The sequence below is a fragment of the Trachypithecus francoisi genome, unplaced genomic scaffold (assembly GCF_009764315.1).
Source record: "Trachypithecus francoisi isolate TF-2019V2 unplaced genomic scaffold, Tfra_2.0 Lachesis_group0, whole genome shotgun sequence".
Taxonomy (NCBI): Eukaryota; Metazoa; Chordata; class Mammalia; order Primates; family Cercopithecidae; genus Trachypithecus; species Trachypithecus francoisi.
Window position 1 is genome coordinate 141,731,899 of NW_022681453.1, and position 16,194 is coordinate 141,748,092.

Genomic DNA, 16,194 nt, shown 5'->3' on the forward strand with positions numbered 1-16,194 from the left:
TAAATCTTAGCCAGTGTAAGGCAAGAAATGGAAATAGCTAGCATACAGATTGGAAATAAAGAAATAAAACTGTCCGTATTTGCAGATGACATTTTCTACATATATGCCAAGGAATGTACCAAAAAACAAAACAAAACAAAACACTCTCCTAGAACTAATGAGTGCAGCAAGGTTGCAGCATAAACATCAACAAAAAAATCAACCATATTTCTATATACTGAAAATGAACTAGGGAAACCAACATTTAAAACAATATCATTTACAATGGCTAAAAACAAAAATTAGGTAAAAATCTGACTGAACACATGCTAAACTTACATGCTGAAAGTTACAAAATGCTGATGAAAGAAATTGAAGGATTAAATAAATAGACATACTACATTCATGGATTGGGAAACTTAATAGAGGTGTCAGTTCTCCGAAATTTCATCCATTGGTTTAATTCAATTCCTACCAGAATCCCTCCAGCAAAATTTTTTTGTAGATATAAAAACACATATTCTAAAATTTATGTACAAAGGTAAAAGAACTAGAACAGCTAAGACAACTTTTAAAAAGGAATAGGCTGGATGCAGTGGCTCACACCTGTAATCGCAGCACTTTGGGAGGGCAAGGCAGGCAGATTACTTAAGCCCAGGAGTTCAAGGCCAGCCTGGGCAACATGGTGAAACCCCATCTCTACAAAAAATTAGCTGGGCGTGATGTCACGCACCTGTAGTCCCAGCTACTTGGGAGGCTGAGGTGGAGGATCACTTGAGCCCCAGAGTTAGAGGCTGCAGTGAGCTGTGATTGCACCACTGCATTCCAGCCTGAGTGACGGATAGAGTCCCTGTCTCAAAAAAGAAAAAAAGAATAGGATAAAGTAAAAGGATTCACTCTACTTAATGTTTTAAGACGTACTAACAGTAATCAAGTAATTAAGAAAGTGTATTATTGTATGGAGGGAGAGACACATAGATCAAAGGAACAGAGGGAATCCAGAAATAAACCACTACTAATATGTTCAATTGATTTTATAAGGTACAAAAGCAATTTTATGGAAGAAAGCTAGTTTTTAAACAAATGTTGCTAGAGCAATTGAACAGCCATAGTAAAAAACAAAAAACTTTGACCCAAACCCTATACTTTATACAAAAATTAATTCAAAATGAATCATGAATTTAAACAAAAAACTATAAAATATTTACGAAAAAATAGGGGAAAATTTGGAAACCTCTCTCTCTATAACATATATATTATATATAATATATTGTATATTATTATATATGATATATATAATTATATAAAACATATATATGTTTTTTTTTTCTTTCCCCAAGACGGAGTCTTGCTCTGTCACCCAGGCTGGAGTGCAGTGGCACAATCTCAGCTTACTGCAACCTCCACCTCCTGGGTTCAAGTGATTCTCCTGCCTCAGCCTCCTGGGTAGTTGGGATTACAGATGTGTGTGACCATGCACAGCTAATTTTTGTATTTTTAGTAGAGACGGGATTTCACCATGTTAGCGAGGCTGATCTCAAACTCCTGACCTCGTGGTCCACCCACCTCGGCCTCCCAAACTGCTAGGATTACAGGCATGAACCACCGTGCCCAGCTGAGAATATATTTTGAAAGTCTCAAAATTCAATAATAAACAAACAAATGATACTATTAGAAAATGGGAACTGGGCACCGTGTCTTACGTCTATAATCCCAGCACTTTGGGAGGCTGAGGTGGACGGATCACTTGAGATCAGGAGTTTGAGACCAGCCTGGCCAACATGGTAAAACCCCATCTCTACTAAAAATACAAAAATTGCCCAGGCATGGTGGCACATGCCTGTAGTCCCAGCTACTCAGGAGGCTGAGGCACCAGGAGAATCACTTGAACCCAGGAGGCAGAGGTTGCAGTGAACCGAGATCATGCCACTGCACTCCAGCTTGGGCAACAGAATGAGACTGTCTCAAAAAAAAAAAAAAGAAAGAAAATAGGCTAAAGACATAAACGTATTTCACCAATGAGGATATGCAGATTGCAACTAAGCACATGCAAATAATAAGTTCAACATTGTTAGCCATAAGAGAAATGTAAAATAAAACCATGTGAGATATCACCACACACCTATCAGAGTGACAGAATTTTATTTTAAATGGTGTTAACACCAAATACTGGGGAGAGTGTGGATAAACTGGATCATATGCTGTTGGTGAGAATATAAAGTGGTACAGCTGCTCTGAAAAGCAGTTCAACAGTTTCTCTACAAACTAAACATGCACATACCAAAGGCAGCTGTTGAACTCCTGGGCATTTATCCTAGAGAAATGAAAACTTTTGGTCACATAAAAACTTATAGATAAATGTTCTTAGCAGCTTTAATTGTAATAACCAGAAACTGGAAAAAAAAAAAAAAAACTCAGATATCCTTCAATAGGTGAGTGAATAGTTATAGTTAAACTGTGGTACATACCATGGCATAGTATTGAGGTAAAAAGAGGGGGAAACTATTGAAATGTGCAACAAATTGGATTGACCTCAAGAGAATTATGTTGAATTTTATTTATTTATTTATTTATTTATTTATTTATTTATTTTTTTTTTTTTTGAGACGGAGTCTTGCTCTGTCGCCCAGGCTGGAGTGCAGTGGCCAGATCTCAGCTCACTGCAAGCTCCGCCTCCCGGGTTCCCGCCATTCTCCTGCCTCAGCCTCCCCAGTAGCTGGGACTACAGGCGCCCGCCACCTCGCCCGGCTAGTTTTTTTTTGTATTTTTCAGTAGAGACGGGGTTTCACCGTGTTAGCCAGGATGGTCTCGATCTCCTGACCTCGTGATCCGCCCATCTCGGCCTCCCAAAGTGCTGGGATTACAGGCTTGAGCCACCGCGCCCGGCTATGTTGAATTTTAAAAGCTAATCTCAAAAGGCTACATGCTATACAATGCATACGTTTCATTTATGTAATATCCCCGAGATGACAAAACTAAGAAGTGGAGAACTGATTAGTGATTGCAGGAGACAGAGACAGTGGAGAGGGGATGAGTATAAAAGGGTACCATGAGAAAGTTCCTTTGTAGAAATGGAACAGTTGTAGTTACATACACACACACAAATACATGTAAAAATTGATAAAAACTGAATAAGGCCTGTAGTTAACAGTATTGTACCAGAGTCAGTTTCCTGATAGTATATAAAATGTCACTATTGGAAAAAGCTGGGTGAAGAGTACACAGGACTTTATATACTATTTTTGGAAATTCCTGTGAGCTTATTTAAAAGTAAAAAAATTGTGAAGATAAGTATATAACTTATAACTTTTAAAGGTAAGTATATATAACTTTTGTTAGGTATTGCCAAATTTTCCTCGAGAATAATTGTACTCATTTGTGTTCCCATCAGAAATATGAGGCTGCCTTTTTCAGCCTAGCTTTCTAATGTAATGTATTAGAATGTTTTTTAATGTTTGCTAATCTATTAGGTGACAAATAATGTTTTAGTTTGCATTTCTCTCATGAATGAATTTGAGCATTTTCTATTCATATAATTGAGGGCTATTTTTACATGTTTTATGTGAACTCTTCACTTTTTTTTCCCCCTTTTTCTATTAGGTTTTGGTTCTTTGGTTCTTAAACTTTTAGAGTTCTTAATATAGTACAGGTATTAACCCTTTGTAGTATATATTGCAATTTTTCTTCCAGTTTGTCAGTTGTCTTTTGACCTTCTAGTGTTTTTTACCATGCAAAAAGTTTTATTTTTATGCCACCTTATATTTCAATCTTTTTTCTCAGTTCTGAGTCAAAGTTATGTTTTATTGCATGTGGATTTTGAGTCATCATTTCTCTACACGAAGGTTTTAGGCAAACTGGCACATGTTTTCTTCTACTACTTGTATGATTTCATTTTAACAGTTAGGTTTTTAATCTACGTGGAGTTTTTTCTCTTAGGTATGTTGTGTGAAATTGATTCAGTTTTATTTTTTCCAAATGATTATCCAACTTTCCCAACAACATGTATTAAAATGTCCATCTTGGCCTGGCGTGGTGGCTCACACCTGTAATCCCAACACTTTGGGAGGCTGAGGTGGGCAGATCACAAGGGCAGGAGATCGAGACCATTCTGGCGAACACAGTGAAGCCCTGTCTCTACTAAAAATACAAAAAATTAGCTGGGTGTGGTGGCGGGTGCCTGTAGTCCCAGCTACTCGGAAGGCTGAGGCAGGAGAATGGCATGAACCTGGGAGGCAGAGCTTGCAGTGAGCGAAGATAGCACCACTGCACTCCAGCCTGGGCAACAGAGCAAGACTCCATCTCAAAAAATAATGAATAAAATAAAATAGAATGTCCATATTTGCCTCCAGTGATTTGAGATGCCACCCTTATCGTATACTAAATTTCATATACAATGGGGTCTGTTTCTCAATTTTGTATTTTATTCCACTGGCCTGTTTGCCTGTTCCTGAACTGGAACCACACTATAGTAACTACAGAAGCTTTAATAGTATGTTTTAATATTTGGTAAGAATAATTCTTTTTCATCGTTTTTCAGTGTTTTCCTGGATCTTCTTGCATGTACGCTTCTCCATATATTTAGTATCAACTTCCTAACTAGTAGTAATGTGTCTTTCAGGAGTGTTTTATGATTTTCCTTGTATAAGTACTTAATATTTTGGGTGCTATTGTAAATGAGATTTTCTGTATCATTATGTAATTTCTTTTGTATCTATAAAAGCTATTGTTTTTTGTTTGACTATTGATGGATTGAGACAGGATCTTGCTCTGTTTCCCAGGCTGGAGTGCAGTAATGCAGTTATAACTCACTGCAGCCTGGACCTCCTGGGCTCAGGTTATCCTCCCATCTCAGTCTCCCAAGTAGCTGGTACTACAGGTGCATGCCACCACACCCAGCTAATTTTTTCAGAGGTAGGATTCACTATGGTAACCAGGCTGGTCTCAAACTCGTGGGCTCAAGGGATCTGCCCACCTCGGCCTTCCAGAGTGCTGAGATTTCTGGTGTGAGCCACCTCACACAGGCTATCTAGTTTAAATATTAGTTATACTTGCTTCATAAAAGGAATTAGAAAATTGGGGGTTTTTTTCTTAATCCCAAATGTGATAGTATGTTCTTCCTTCTTAATACTCTAGATAAATTACCAAAACTGATGAACTCATATTTGGGTATTACATAATAATACTAGTTCAATGGCACCTTCTTATTCCCTCTGCCTTTTTTTTTTTCTTTTCTTCTAATTGCCAAAGGGTGTTTCTTTCATTTTTGTCTTTTTTTCTTTTCCAAAAACTATGCATTTCAAAAATTGCCTTCTTCAAATCACACAGACTCTTAAGATCCTTCCTCGTGGTTCTGATCTACCCAGACGTGCTTTTTTTTTTTTAGCATTTTCAAATTTAATGTGGACTTAGTCTTTGTAGCAGTATTTTTAAATCATTGTTAAATCTTTCTGGTAGTTTCCCTCTTCAATTCTCCCCGTCAGGTTTTGTGTGTTTACTTGCTCTGTTTTTGTTTGGTCTGTCTTTGATTGCCACGAATCCTGTGGAGCAGTAAGGGTAGGGCAGGAGCAGTAAGGGTAGGGTAGGAGCAGTAGAGATCATGTGCCAGGATTTGGTATTTTGTATTTTTTCTCTCCTTTTAGTCACAGTTATTTTGAAGTTTTGACATGCTCTGTGTACAAATTAGGCTGGAGGTATGATTTCGTGTGGAATTTGCTTTTTCCTTCTTATTGTTTTGGGGAGGAAATAATATAAAGTAGGTGTCTGTATAGCTGCCTTTTTTCAGCTCTGAAGAATGTTTATAGCATATTATATACATTCATTTTTTCCTCTGGTTTCTTATAAACTATAGGACAGATTAGTTAGAAGCGGCAGTGACTTTTAAGGGGTGAATATAGTATAATTAACTCTTTTCTGTTGTTAAAGGTTACAGATGAGGCAATTTAAAAAGAACTGGAAGTGTGATTTAGATTCAGCCTTGAATAAATTAGAGGTATGACATTTATTATTTTAAATACATTGCTGGGATCTCCGCAAATCAATAGCAACAAAAACGTTTTGAATAATAACCCCATTTTATGAGAAGTTTTAGAAATGTGGCTGTTATACAGCAAAAATGCTCAAGGAAAGGAAGTTTTGTTTTTCTTACAAGTTAATATTTTGAAATGCAAACATTTTAATTTCTAGAGTTGTGAACTGTGTTAAAAATAATTCTAAAAATTGTTCAGTTTCAAAATTATATTAAAGTGAAATAATATTTCAGAGCTTAGTTTTTAATTCTTGAGGCTGGGCAGACTTGCTGAGTGCGTAAGAAAGCTGAGGTACTTGTCATGGATGGCTACAATACACGAAATGATGGGGGAAAACCCAGATTACACTGAACTCTCCAACCATTTAGAGTATAAGAAATGAGGACCTTCAGGATGATTTTTACTTTTAAATTTAATATCATTTTTGTATTCATGTAGTAATTGTTTCTCTGGTTTTAATTTGTACTTTTATATTCTTAAGACTTTTGATGTGAAAAACTTTTTTAGTTTATAACAGAAATCGTACAAAGATAATAAGTTGACTGAAATTCACTTTGTGGCCACTTTTGTAAAACGTAGTGTCCAAAACGATATGTGGGCCCAAATTATAAATGGCCAGGTAACATTAAAATGCACTTTTAAAAGTAGTAAAATAATGCATTGCCATGGAGACAGTTCAAATTATGCTGCTCATCTCTGTTTTCCATAAATCCCTCCCCACTGTCAGGTTCAGGTTTGGGGGTAAATACAGTTAAATACTTTAAGACCTGGATAATTAAAACAAATGTGCATTGCTATTTGGAATTTATAGAGGCTTTACTATAGCCAGAAAAGCAAAGTTACAATAGTATGTTATTGATGTGATGCTTGTCAGTAAGTTTATAAGATCTGCAGATTTTGTCTTATTAATTTATGTATATCTAATACCTAAAACATGCTTGACCCTAAAGACATGTTTGCATAAATGACATAGTTTTCATTCTTTTTCTTTCTCTTTTGTCTTGTTTTTAATAATTTTAATAGCATTGTAAAGAAAAAGGTGACTGGACCAAATTGGGAAAATTATACATTAACGTAAAAATGGGCTGTGAAAAATTTGCAGATTTCCAGACATTTTGTGCTTGCATTGCTGAAACACTTACAAAAAACTGTGAAGATGAAAGACCAGATACTCCCTTTTGTGAATTTGCTGAAACAGGTAAAATGTAACTATTGGCCTGAATATTTTGTATGAGGATGGTGCAGTGTTCTTTTTTGTTTTTTAGAGACAGGGTCTTCCTCTGTTACCCAGGCTGGAGTACAGGGGTGCGGTCATAGCTCTCCACAGCCTCGAACTCCTGAGCTCAAGCACTTCTCCTGCCTCAGCCTCCCAAGTAGCTTGGACTACAGGCACATATCATTACACCCAGCTAATTTTTTTGTTTTTTGTAGACACAGAGTCTTGCTTCATTGCCCAGGCTAGTCTCGAACTCTTATGCTCAAGGAATCCTCTCACGTCAGCCTCTCAAAGCACTGGTATTACAGACATAAGCCACAGCTCGGCCAGTGGCAGTATTCTTAACAGGAACGTAAAATTCAAAAAAAAAAAAAAAAAGGAATGTAAAACTCTTGAATATTTTCCATGTTGTGGATAAACTAATGCAGGCTTCAGACACTCGTCCTTCTCTTTCTGAATTTTTCCATCTATTTATTGTTAAGTTAGATTATGGGAAAAGGTCAGGAATTGGTGTTTCAGTATCAGATGTTTCATATTCTTATTTTTCTTTTCACTCAGATTGGTAAAACTATTGCTAGCAAATTATAGTGGAGCACCTGAATTTTTGAATTATTTAAGTTGTTACTCTCTTTACTCTTACAAGTCAACAGAATTTATATAGTTTTGAATTTGTTTTGTTTTTGACCTGAGCTCTTTACTACTGTAGACTTTATCAGGGGTTGGCAAACTTTTTCTGTAAAAAGCTAGATAGTCAATATTTTAGACTTTGAACACACCACATGTGATCTCTATCACATAGTTTTATTTTCTCTTTAAACGATGCTTTGAAAACAGGAAAACAATTGTTGGCTTGTAGGCTATACAGAAACAGGGCACAGCTTGCCAACACCTGGTCTTTATGGTGGTATCAATAATTCTGTATTAATTTGCCTCTTCTGTCATTTTAAGTGACTATTTAATCTTCTTTTATATGCCTATTTGTGTTTCAGTTAGCAAAGATCCACAAAACAGTAAAGTAGATAAAGGTGTACTGGGAAGAATCGGAATCAGTGCTATGTACTTCTATCACAAGCTGTTGCAGTGGTCCAAGGTACTTCCTTAAGTTTTTGTCTTTGCTTGGTATAGAGAATACTAGTTTTAAAATTTTGAACAGAATGTAAGTTAACCCTGAAGATTAGCAGTTTGCTAATAATCATCACAGTTGAGAAAATGAGACCCAGGCTAGTGAGTGATTTATTAGATGGTATATTAAGCAAATGGCTACTGTTTAAAATATCAAACTGGATGCAGTGGCGTGTACCTATAGTCCCAGCTACTCAGGAAGCTGAGTTTGATGCCAGCCTGGGCAACATGGACAGATTCCCATCTTTAAAAAATAATTTTTATTATAAAAATAAATAAGGCCGGGCGCGGTGGCTCAAGCCTGTAATCCCAGCATTTTGGGAGGCCGAGACGGGTGGATCACAAGTCAGGAGATCGAGACCATCCTGGCTAATACGGTGAAACCCCGTCTCTACTAAAGAATACAAAAAACTAGCCGGCGACGAGGCGGGCGCCTGTAGTCCCAGCTACTTGGGAGGCAGAGGCAGGAGAATGGCGTGAACCCGGGAGGCGGAGCTTGCAGTGAGCTGAGATCCGGCCACTGCACTCCAGCCTGGGCGAGAGAGCCAGACTCCGTCTCAAAAAATAAATAAATAAATAAATAAATAAATAAATAAATAAATAAATAAATAAAATCTCAGTATAGAGAACACTTAACCCATTTATGCCAGAGGTTGCAAATTTTTTTGTGTGAAAAATCAGACCTTGGTGATGACCTTGAGCAGTAGGATAGAAATAACTCCCACAAGCTTAGTGTTCTAATAATGTAACACTAGGCATAAATGGGTTAAGAACCCATGCTAAATGTCATATTTATTTGAAGTAATTTTCAATTCATATTATTTTGCCAACACCTGAGTATCAGTTGTATTGTAATTTTAGAAGGGTTCAAGACTCCTTTCTTTGTTTGTGGGTTTTTTAATTTTTTTTTATTTTTTGAGACAGTTTCTCTCTTGTTGCCCAGGCTGGAGTTCAATGGAGCAATCTTGGCCCACCACAGCCTCTACCTCCCAGGTTCAAGCGATTCTCCTGTCTCAGCCTCCCAAGTAGCTGGGATTACAGGCATGTGCCACCATGCCTGGCTAATTTTGTATTTTTAGTAGAGACAGGGTTTCTCCATGTTGGTCAGGCTGGTCTCGAACTCCCAGTCTCAGGTGATCCACCTACCTCAGCCTCCCAAAGTGCTGGGATTACAGGTGTGAGCCACCACACTCAGCCAAGACACATTTCTTAAGATGAACTCAGAATACTCACAATTAACAGAACTTCTTAAAAATCACCTCTTAGAATATCTTGGAACACTATATACTGTATATCTTGATGTCTAACTTTGAGGCTTAGCTTATCATAGAGGTGGTTTAGTGACTGAAGACCATATTGTATTACCATTCTTTAGATATTCCTGAGGTGGCAGTTGGAGTTATAGACTCAATAAAGTTCAAGAAGAGGACAGGGAAATCCAAAATAGGGAGGAAGTGCTGAGGGATGGAGTTATATAGAGAGTAGAGAGTGTGGTCACTATTGAATTAACTATTAAAGAATATCTGTTTTTACTTGCTACTTTTATAAAGAGGTTATTTCACATTTGAATATATATGTTCAATAACATTTAAGTACATGTATACCTACAAAATTCATGAATTAAAAAGAAAAAAATTTTAACCTAGAATGGTTGTATAGAAGGTCTCCAGGCTCAAAAGTCTTCAGGAGGCTTAGCTCTTACTGTGTGGTAGGCCTGGAGTGGACAAGGTGTACCTTGTGTCTGCTCTAACAATCAAGTTTAAGGTTGGTCATAGCATTAATTTCTTGACTATTTAATGCTTGGGAATTTGAGGACTACCTAACAAGAAGATCCTTTATAAAAATTCAGACTGGGCCGGGAGCAGTGGCTCATGCCTGTAATCTCAGCACTTTGGGAGGCTGAGGCGGGGGGATCACTTGAGGTCAGGAGTTCAAGACCAGCCTAGCCAACATGGTGAAACCCCATCTCTACTAAAAAATACAAAAATTAGCAGGGAGTGGTGGCGCATGCCTGTAATCCCAGCTAATCGGGAGACTGAGGCAGGAGAATTGCTTGAACCCAGGAGGTGGAGGTTGCAGTGAGCCAAGATTGCACCATTGCACTCCAGCCTGGGTGACAGAGCAAGACTCCATCTCTTAATGCCATTCCTCCCCCTCCCCCCACCCCATGACAGGCCCCAGCGTGTGATGTTCCCCACCCTGTGTCCAAGTGTTCTCTTGTTCAGTTCCCCACCTGTGAGTGAGAACATGCCGTGCTTGGTTTTCTGTCCTTGCAATAGTTTGCTCAGAATGATAGTTTCCAGCTTCATCTATGTCCCTACAAAGGACATGAACTCATCCTTTTTTATGGCTGCATAGTATTCCATGGTGTATATGTGCCATGTTTTCTTAATCCAGTCTGTCATTGATGGACATTTGGGTTGATTCCAAGTCTTTGCTATTGTGAATGGTGCCACAATAAACATACGTGTGCATGTGTCTCTATAGACTCCATCTCAAATTAAAAAAAAAGAAACTCAGACTTATTTTGCTGAAATTTTAGAGTATATTTTAATTTTATTTGGTTATTATTTAAGACATTGGTAGATTGGTTAATTTTATCTATTTTAATTAAAAATTTTAACTACTTTATTTAGAAAATTATTGTATCACCTTAGTATGAATTTTTTAATGAAACCTTTCTTTTTGAATGTAAAAATAAAATCATTGACAGTAAACTAAACATATCCCTTTAAAAATGCACTCATTTATACAGTCATCTTGAAAGTACCTTGACATCATAATAAGCATCTGATTCAAATAGTATAGAATATAAAACAAGGATCTGGACACTAAGGCCTATGGGCGAGAACTCACCCAAAGCCTGTTTTTGTACAGCCCTCAAGCTAAGAATTTTTTTACATTTTTAAAGAGTTATAAATTTAAAAAAACAACAACCAAAAAGAATGTACAGCAGACTAAATGTGGCCTGCAAAGCCTAAACTATCACTATCTGGCCATTTACAGGAAAAGCTTGCTGACCCATGATATAAAATAATGATATATGTCCAATTTCTGATGTCCAAACCAAAGGTAATTTTCAGTAGAATACATGAAATAATTAGTCTACTGAATTAAGAATTTTAGCTAACCTTTTATCCTTTTTTTCACTATCATTCTTTGTCTAAATTTTTTGGGAGGTAGGGCAGGGGTTTCACCACACTCCCCAGGCTGGTCTCAAACTTCTGGGCTCTAGTGATCATCCCATCTCAGCCTCCTGAGTATGTTTAAATTTGATAACAAATTATTTTCATTTTTACTGTCTCTCCCTCCTGGATCCCAGAGTGACCAACAGAAGAGGAACAAAAACATATAATCAGTAGTTTTCTATGTTAAATCATAGAATCCTTTCATCAAATGAAATCTTAAGGAGAAGTACAGTGTATAAAACAAATACAAAGAAGGCTTCTGATAAAGGGGGTCTGGTGGTATTGGTGGGAAGGGGTGGTTAATATGAGGCAGAGCCTTGCTTGTTCCTCTTTCCCTTTCATCTGTATGGCTGAACGGGAAGGGACTTAAGGAAAGAGTATTGGAGCAGCTTAACAGCCAGCAGTCTAGTATGATGATTCAAACTGGATAATTGGCTTGTGAATAATTATCAATGACTTTGTGTGTCTGTAAATGATTGATACCCAGTTAGTGTTCTTTATTTTTATTCTAGGGAAGGAAGGTCTTAGATAAACTATATGAATTAAAAATACACTTTGCAAGTTTAAAAGGACTTATAGGGCCTGAGAAGTTAGCATCAAGATGTCAAATTGTGAATGTTGCAGCAGAAATTTTTCTAAAAAGTGGAAGCCTAGATGGTGCCCTTTGGGTAATGAGGGGTAAGTCCTGATATATGCAAGCATAAAATAATTTGTTAAACTAGTCATACATTTTTGTCTATGTAATTACCTTAAGTTGATATTGAACTGTGGTTAATAGTTTGGTCTAAACCCTAGTGAACATGTGGGTAGGAGAGGTTGTTATGTAAACTGAAAGGGAAAAGTTAACTTAACATTAAAGAATAAATTACATGAGTCTTTTTTCGTTTAAAAACTAGTTCTTGGCCGGGCGAGGTGGCTCACGCCTGTAATCCCAGCACTTTGGGAGGCCAAGGCAGGTGGATCACCTCAGGTCAGGAGTTCAAGACCAGCCTGGCCAACATGGTGAAACCCCATCTCTACTAAAAATACAAAAATTAGCCGGGCGTGGTGGTGCGTGCCTGTAATCCTAGCTACTCAGGAGGCTGAGGCAGGAGAATTGCTTGAACCCAGGAGATGAAGGTTGTAGTGAGCCGAGATCACACCACTGCATTGCACTCCAGCCTTGGAGACAGAGCGAGACTCTGTCAAAAAACAAAACAAAAAAAACACTAGTTCTTGCTGGGCCGGGTGTGGTGGCTCACGCCTGTAATCCCAGCACTTTGGGAGGCCGAGGTGGGTGGATCACCTAAGGTCAGGAGTTTGAGACCAGCCTGACCAACATGGAGAAACCCCATCTCTACTAAAAGTACAAAAATTAGCTGGGCGTGGTGGTGGGAGCCTGTAATCCCAACTACTCAGGAGGCTGAGGCAGGAGAATCGCTTGAACCCAGGAGGCAGAGGTTGCAGTGAGCCGAGATCATGCCGTTGCATTCCAGCCTGGGCGACAGAATGAGACTCTATCTCAAAAAAACAAAACAAAACCAAAAAAAACAAAACCTAGTTCTTGCTATGGCCTAGACTCCATACTAAATGCTTTCCCTGAATTATCCCAATTAATCTTCATACAACCTTGAATTTGGAACTATTAAAACCCCCATTTTATTGATAAGAAAATGCTGTCAGAGATATTAACCAACTTGCCCAAAATGACATAACAAATAAGGAATGGAGGCCAAATTCAAACCCAGACAATCCAGCTTCAGAGCCCAGGCTTCAGCTACTGTGTAAAATGGAAATCCTGATTGCAGTATGCATAAACTCTATCTTCATATGTATGGCAAACATGACTTCAAACCAGGATGAGTAGAGCTTACTTTCCTTGATAAGACAATTCTTCTAAGCAGAAATTACAGTGAAATTAAGCCAGCAGGAACAAATAAGGTTAGTTTAGTATGAGAAAAATTAAAAAGAGCACAATAGTGTTATGATACTAATGAAGCTAATGATAGCTCTTGCTATTTGGATCATCAGGCAGATTTTATTTGATAAAGTGGGATAAGAATGAAGAAACCTCAAGGATCTCAAGAGTTTAGGTGGGAAGATGGAATCAATAAATAAAGCAAATGGAGAACTCTAAAACATACTAACACACAAACACTAGCACATATATATATATTCTTATACATGTGATTCATATATGGGAGATATATGTATATAAAATATCTTGTATGAGGGTTTAATACAGAGGTTGTGAGTAGGCTTCATTCAAAAGCTTGTTTGTAAAGGTATTCTTCAACTTAAACATAGTGAGTTTTCTTAAGTGGGAAGAGTACCAAAATACAAAAACAGAAATTAGTGAAATACAAGCCAGTGCTCACAAGCTCTGTGAGGAAAGAAGCGATGTGGCAAGAAATGGGAAGGGGAAAATAGTTGATAAAAATGAACTTGAGTCACCTTATGATAGGAACCTCCTGTCTAAAAGTTTGTGGCAAAACCAGTCTTTCTCAAACTAGAAACTGGGAGAGTTTGTGGGAGGGATGTGGAGTGATTTTTGGAGATTTTGTTTTAAATTTCAGTGTTTCCGTTTTTAGACTAACTTTAAACTTCTATCAGTTATAAGCAGTGTTCTTTTTTTGCAGTGACAGTTTCAACTAACATAATTTTCTTAAGTAAAATTTTATTTCTACAAAAGAAGAGCCCACAGAAGTATGCTCAGTTGTTTCTAGAATTTTTTAATTCTTAAAAGGGCTCTATAGTGAACAGGCCATTTCCAAGAAAGGAAATACAAATGGCTCAATCTCACTAATAAGAAGTGAGATTAATACTCACTTGTAATAAGAGAAATACGTTACTATTACAAACACCATTTTGAACCCATTAGACTATCAAAGATCGAAGTTTAGTGATACGCTTTTTGTGAAGGTATAGAGAAATAGACATTCACAGAGGTTGTCTTTAGGAGCTTTTTGGCAAAATAAATGTCAAAAGTTTAAAATGCATTTTTTTCATTTACTAATTCCATTTCTAGGAATTTGTACTGCACACACATTTATACCTGTTTACAAAGGTATGCATATTAAATTATCTGGAATATTTTGTTACACCAACAATGGTAACAAGGGATTCCAGGTAGCTTAAATGCTCATTCATACCAGTTGAACTGTGTTATAGCCATATAATAAAGCAGAATGAGCAGATCTGTAAGTGTTCATTTGGAACGATCTTCAAGACCTATTGCAAAGCGCAAAAAAAAGGAAGGTACAGAGCAGTTGCTACCATTTGAATACAAATAATAATACAATGGATAAATACGTATTTGCTTATATACCCTTAAAATATTTGTAGAAGGATACACAAGAAACTAGTAATAGTGGCTGCCTCTGCCTCTGCCTCTAGGAGGAGAAATTGAGTGCTTGGAGGACAGAGTAGCAGATTAACATTTTACATACATTTTTCCTTTTTAAAAATATGCCTTTATTACCTACCGAATTTACAAAAGGTAGGGTTACATACATTACTCAAGTTTGAGAAATGTAGAATATCTCACACATTTTTTTTTTGTTTGGTGAGTGGCAGACTTGATGGTGAGAAGAAATCTATTGTTTTGGCATTTTACTTTGACATTTCAAACTCTTTCTCATACTAGTGCTTTTTATCCTGCAAATGAGCAACAGATTCCTACCATGCCATCTCCCAATACCAACATTAAAAAGTATTAAAATATAAAATGGTTTTAAGACCATCATTTTATAATCTTTGTTCAGAGGCTGAAAAATAAGTATCTTAGCTCTCTATAATCAAATTTTGTAAAAAAGTTGTGCCATTTATTGAGAAACTGCCTTTGAATTTTGAAATAACTTACTGCCTTTATATAAGTAATACATATTAATAAATATAAAAACCTGGATAAGCAAAACTAGTAATAAAAATCCCTTATCATTTGGTCACCCAGAAATTGCTATTATCCACTTTAATGTTGTTATACAGACACTTTTATACTCTGTATTTTTTTTCAGGCAGTGGCCTTTCAGTGAAAAATTTTTCGACAGCATCACTTACTGGGCTGCATGGTTTTCTATCTTATAAACAGACAGATGGATAGATCTGTCTTTTGATCCATGAATCCACTTTTACTGAACTAGCTTGTTTTTCAGATTTCAGTTATAAACAATAATTCCTGCTAAACATCACCGCTGAATCTTACTTTTCCTTAGGATAAATTCTGATGGAATTGCTGTGTTAAAGGGTAAAGGGATTTTAAAGCTTCTTGGTAAATGTCAACAAATTTGCCCTTATTGCTATTCAGATTTGCAGATGTTATTTCAGGTTTATTAGAAAGCTCCCCGGGGCCGGGCGCAGTGGCTCACACCTGTAATCCCAGCACTTTGGGAGGCCAAGGTGGGCGGATCACGAGGTCAGGAGATCAAGACCATTCTGCCTAACACAGTGAAACCCCACCTCTACTAAAAATACGAAAAAAAATTAGCCAGGCGTTGTGGCAGGCACCTGTAGTCCCAGCCACTTGGGAGGCTGAGGCAGGAGGATGGCGTGAACCCGAGAGGCGGAGCCAAGATCACACCACTGCACTCCAGCCTGGGGCGACAAAGCGAGACTCTGTCTCAAAAAATAAAAAGCCCCCCCACCCCCGCCTGGCCCTTTATTAGAAAATCCTAGAGAGTTATTT

The 16,194-nt window shown here is 37.4% G+C and overlaps 1 protein-coding gene across 1 annotated transcript in view; it reads left to right on the forward strand.

Annotated features, from left to right (window-relative positions):
- Positions 1–16,194, forward strand: part of TOPAZ1 (testis and ovary specific PAZ domain containing 1) — a 96,054-nt gene that overhangs the window by 61,385 nt on the left and 18,475 nt on the right. Inside the window, exons 13-16 of the mRNA XM_033212257.1 lie at positions 5,902–5,968; positions 7,029–7,203; positions 8,211–8,311; positions 12,044–12,209. Of these exons, the coding sequence (XP_033068148.1) occupies positions 5,902–5,968; positions 7,029–7,203; positions 8,211–8,311; positions 12,044–12,209 (509 nt within the window). The remainder of the gene's footprint in view (positions 1–5,901; positions 5,969–7,028; positions 7,204–8,210; positions 8,312–12,043; positions 12,210–16,194) is intronic.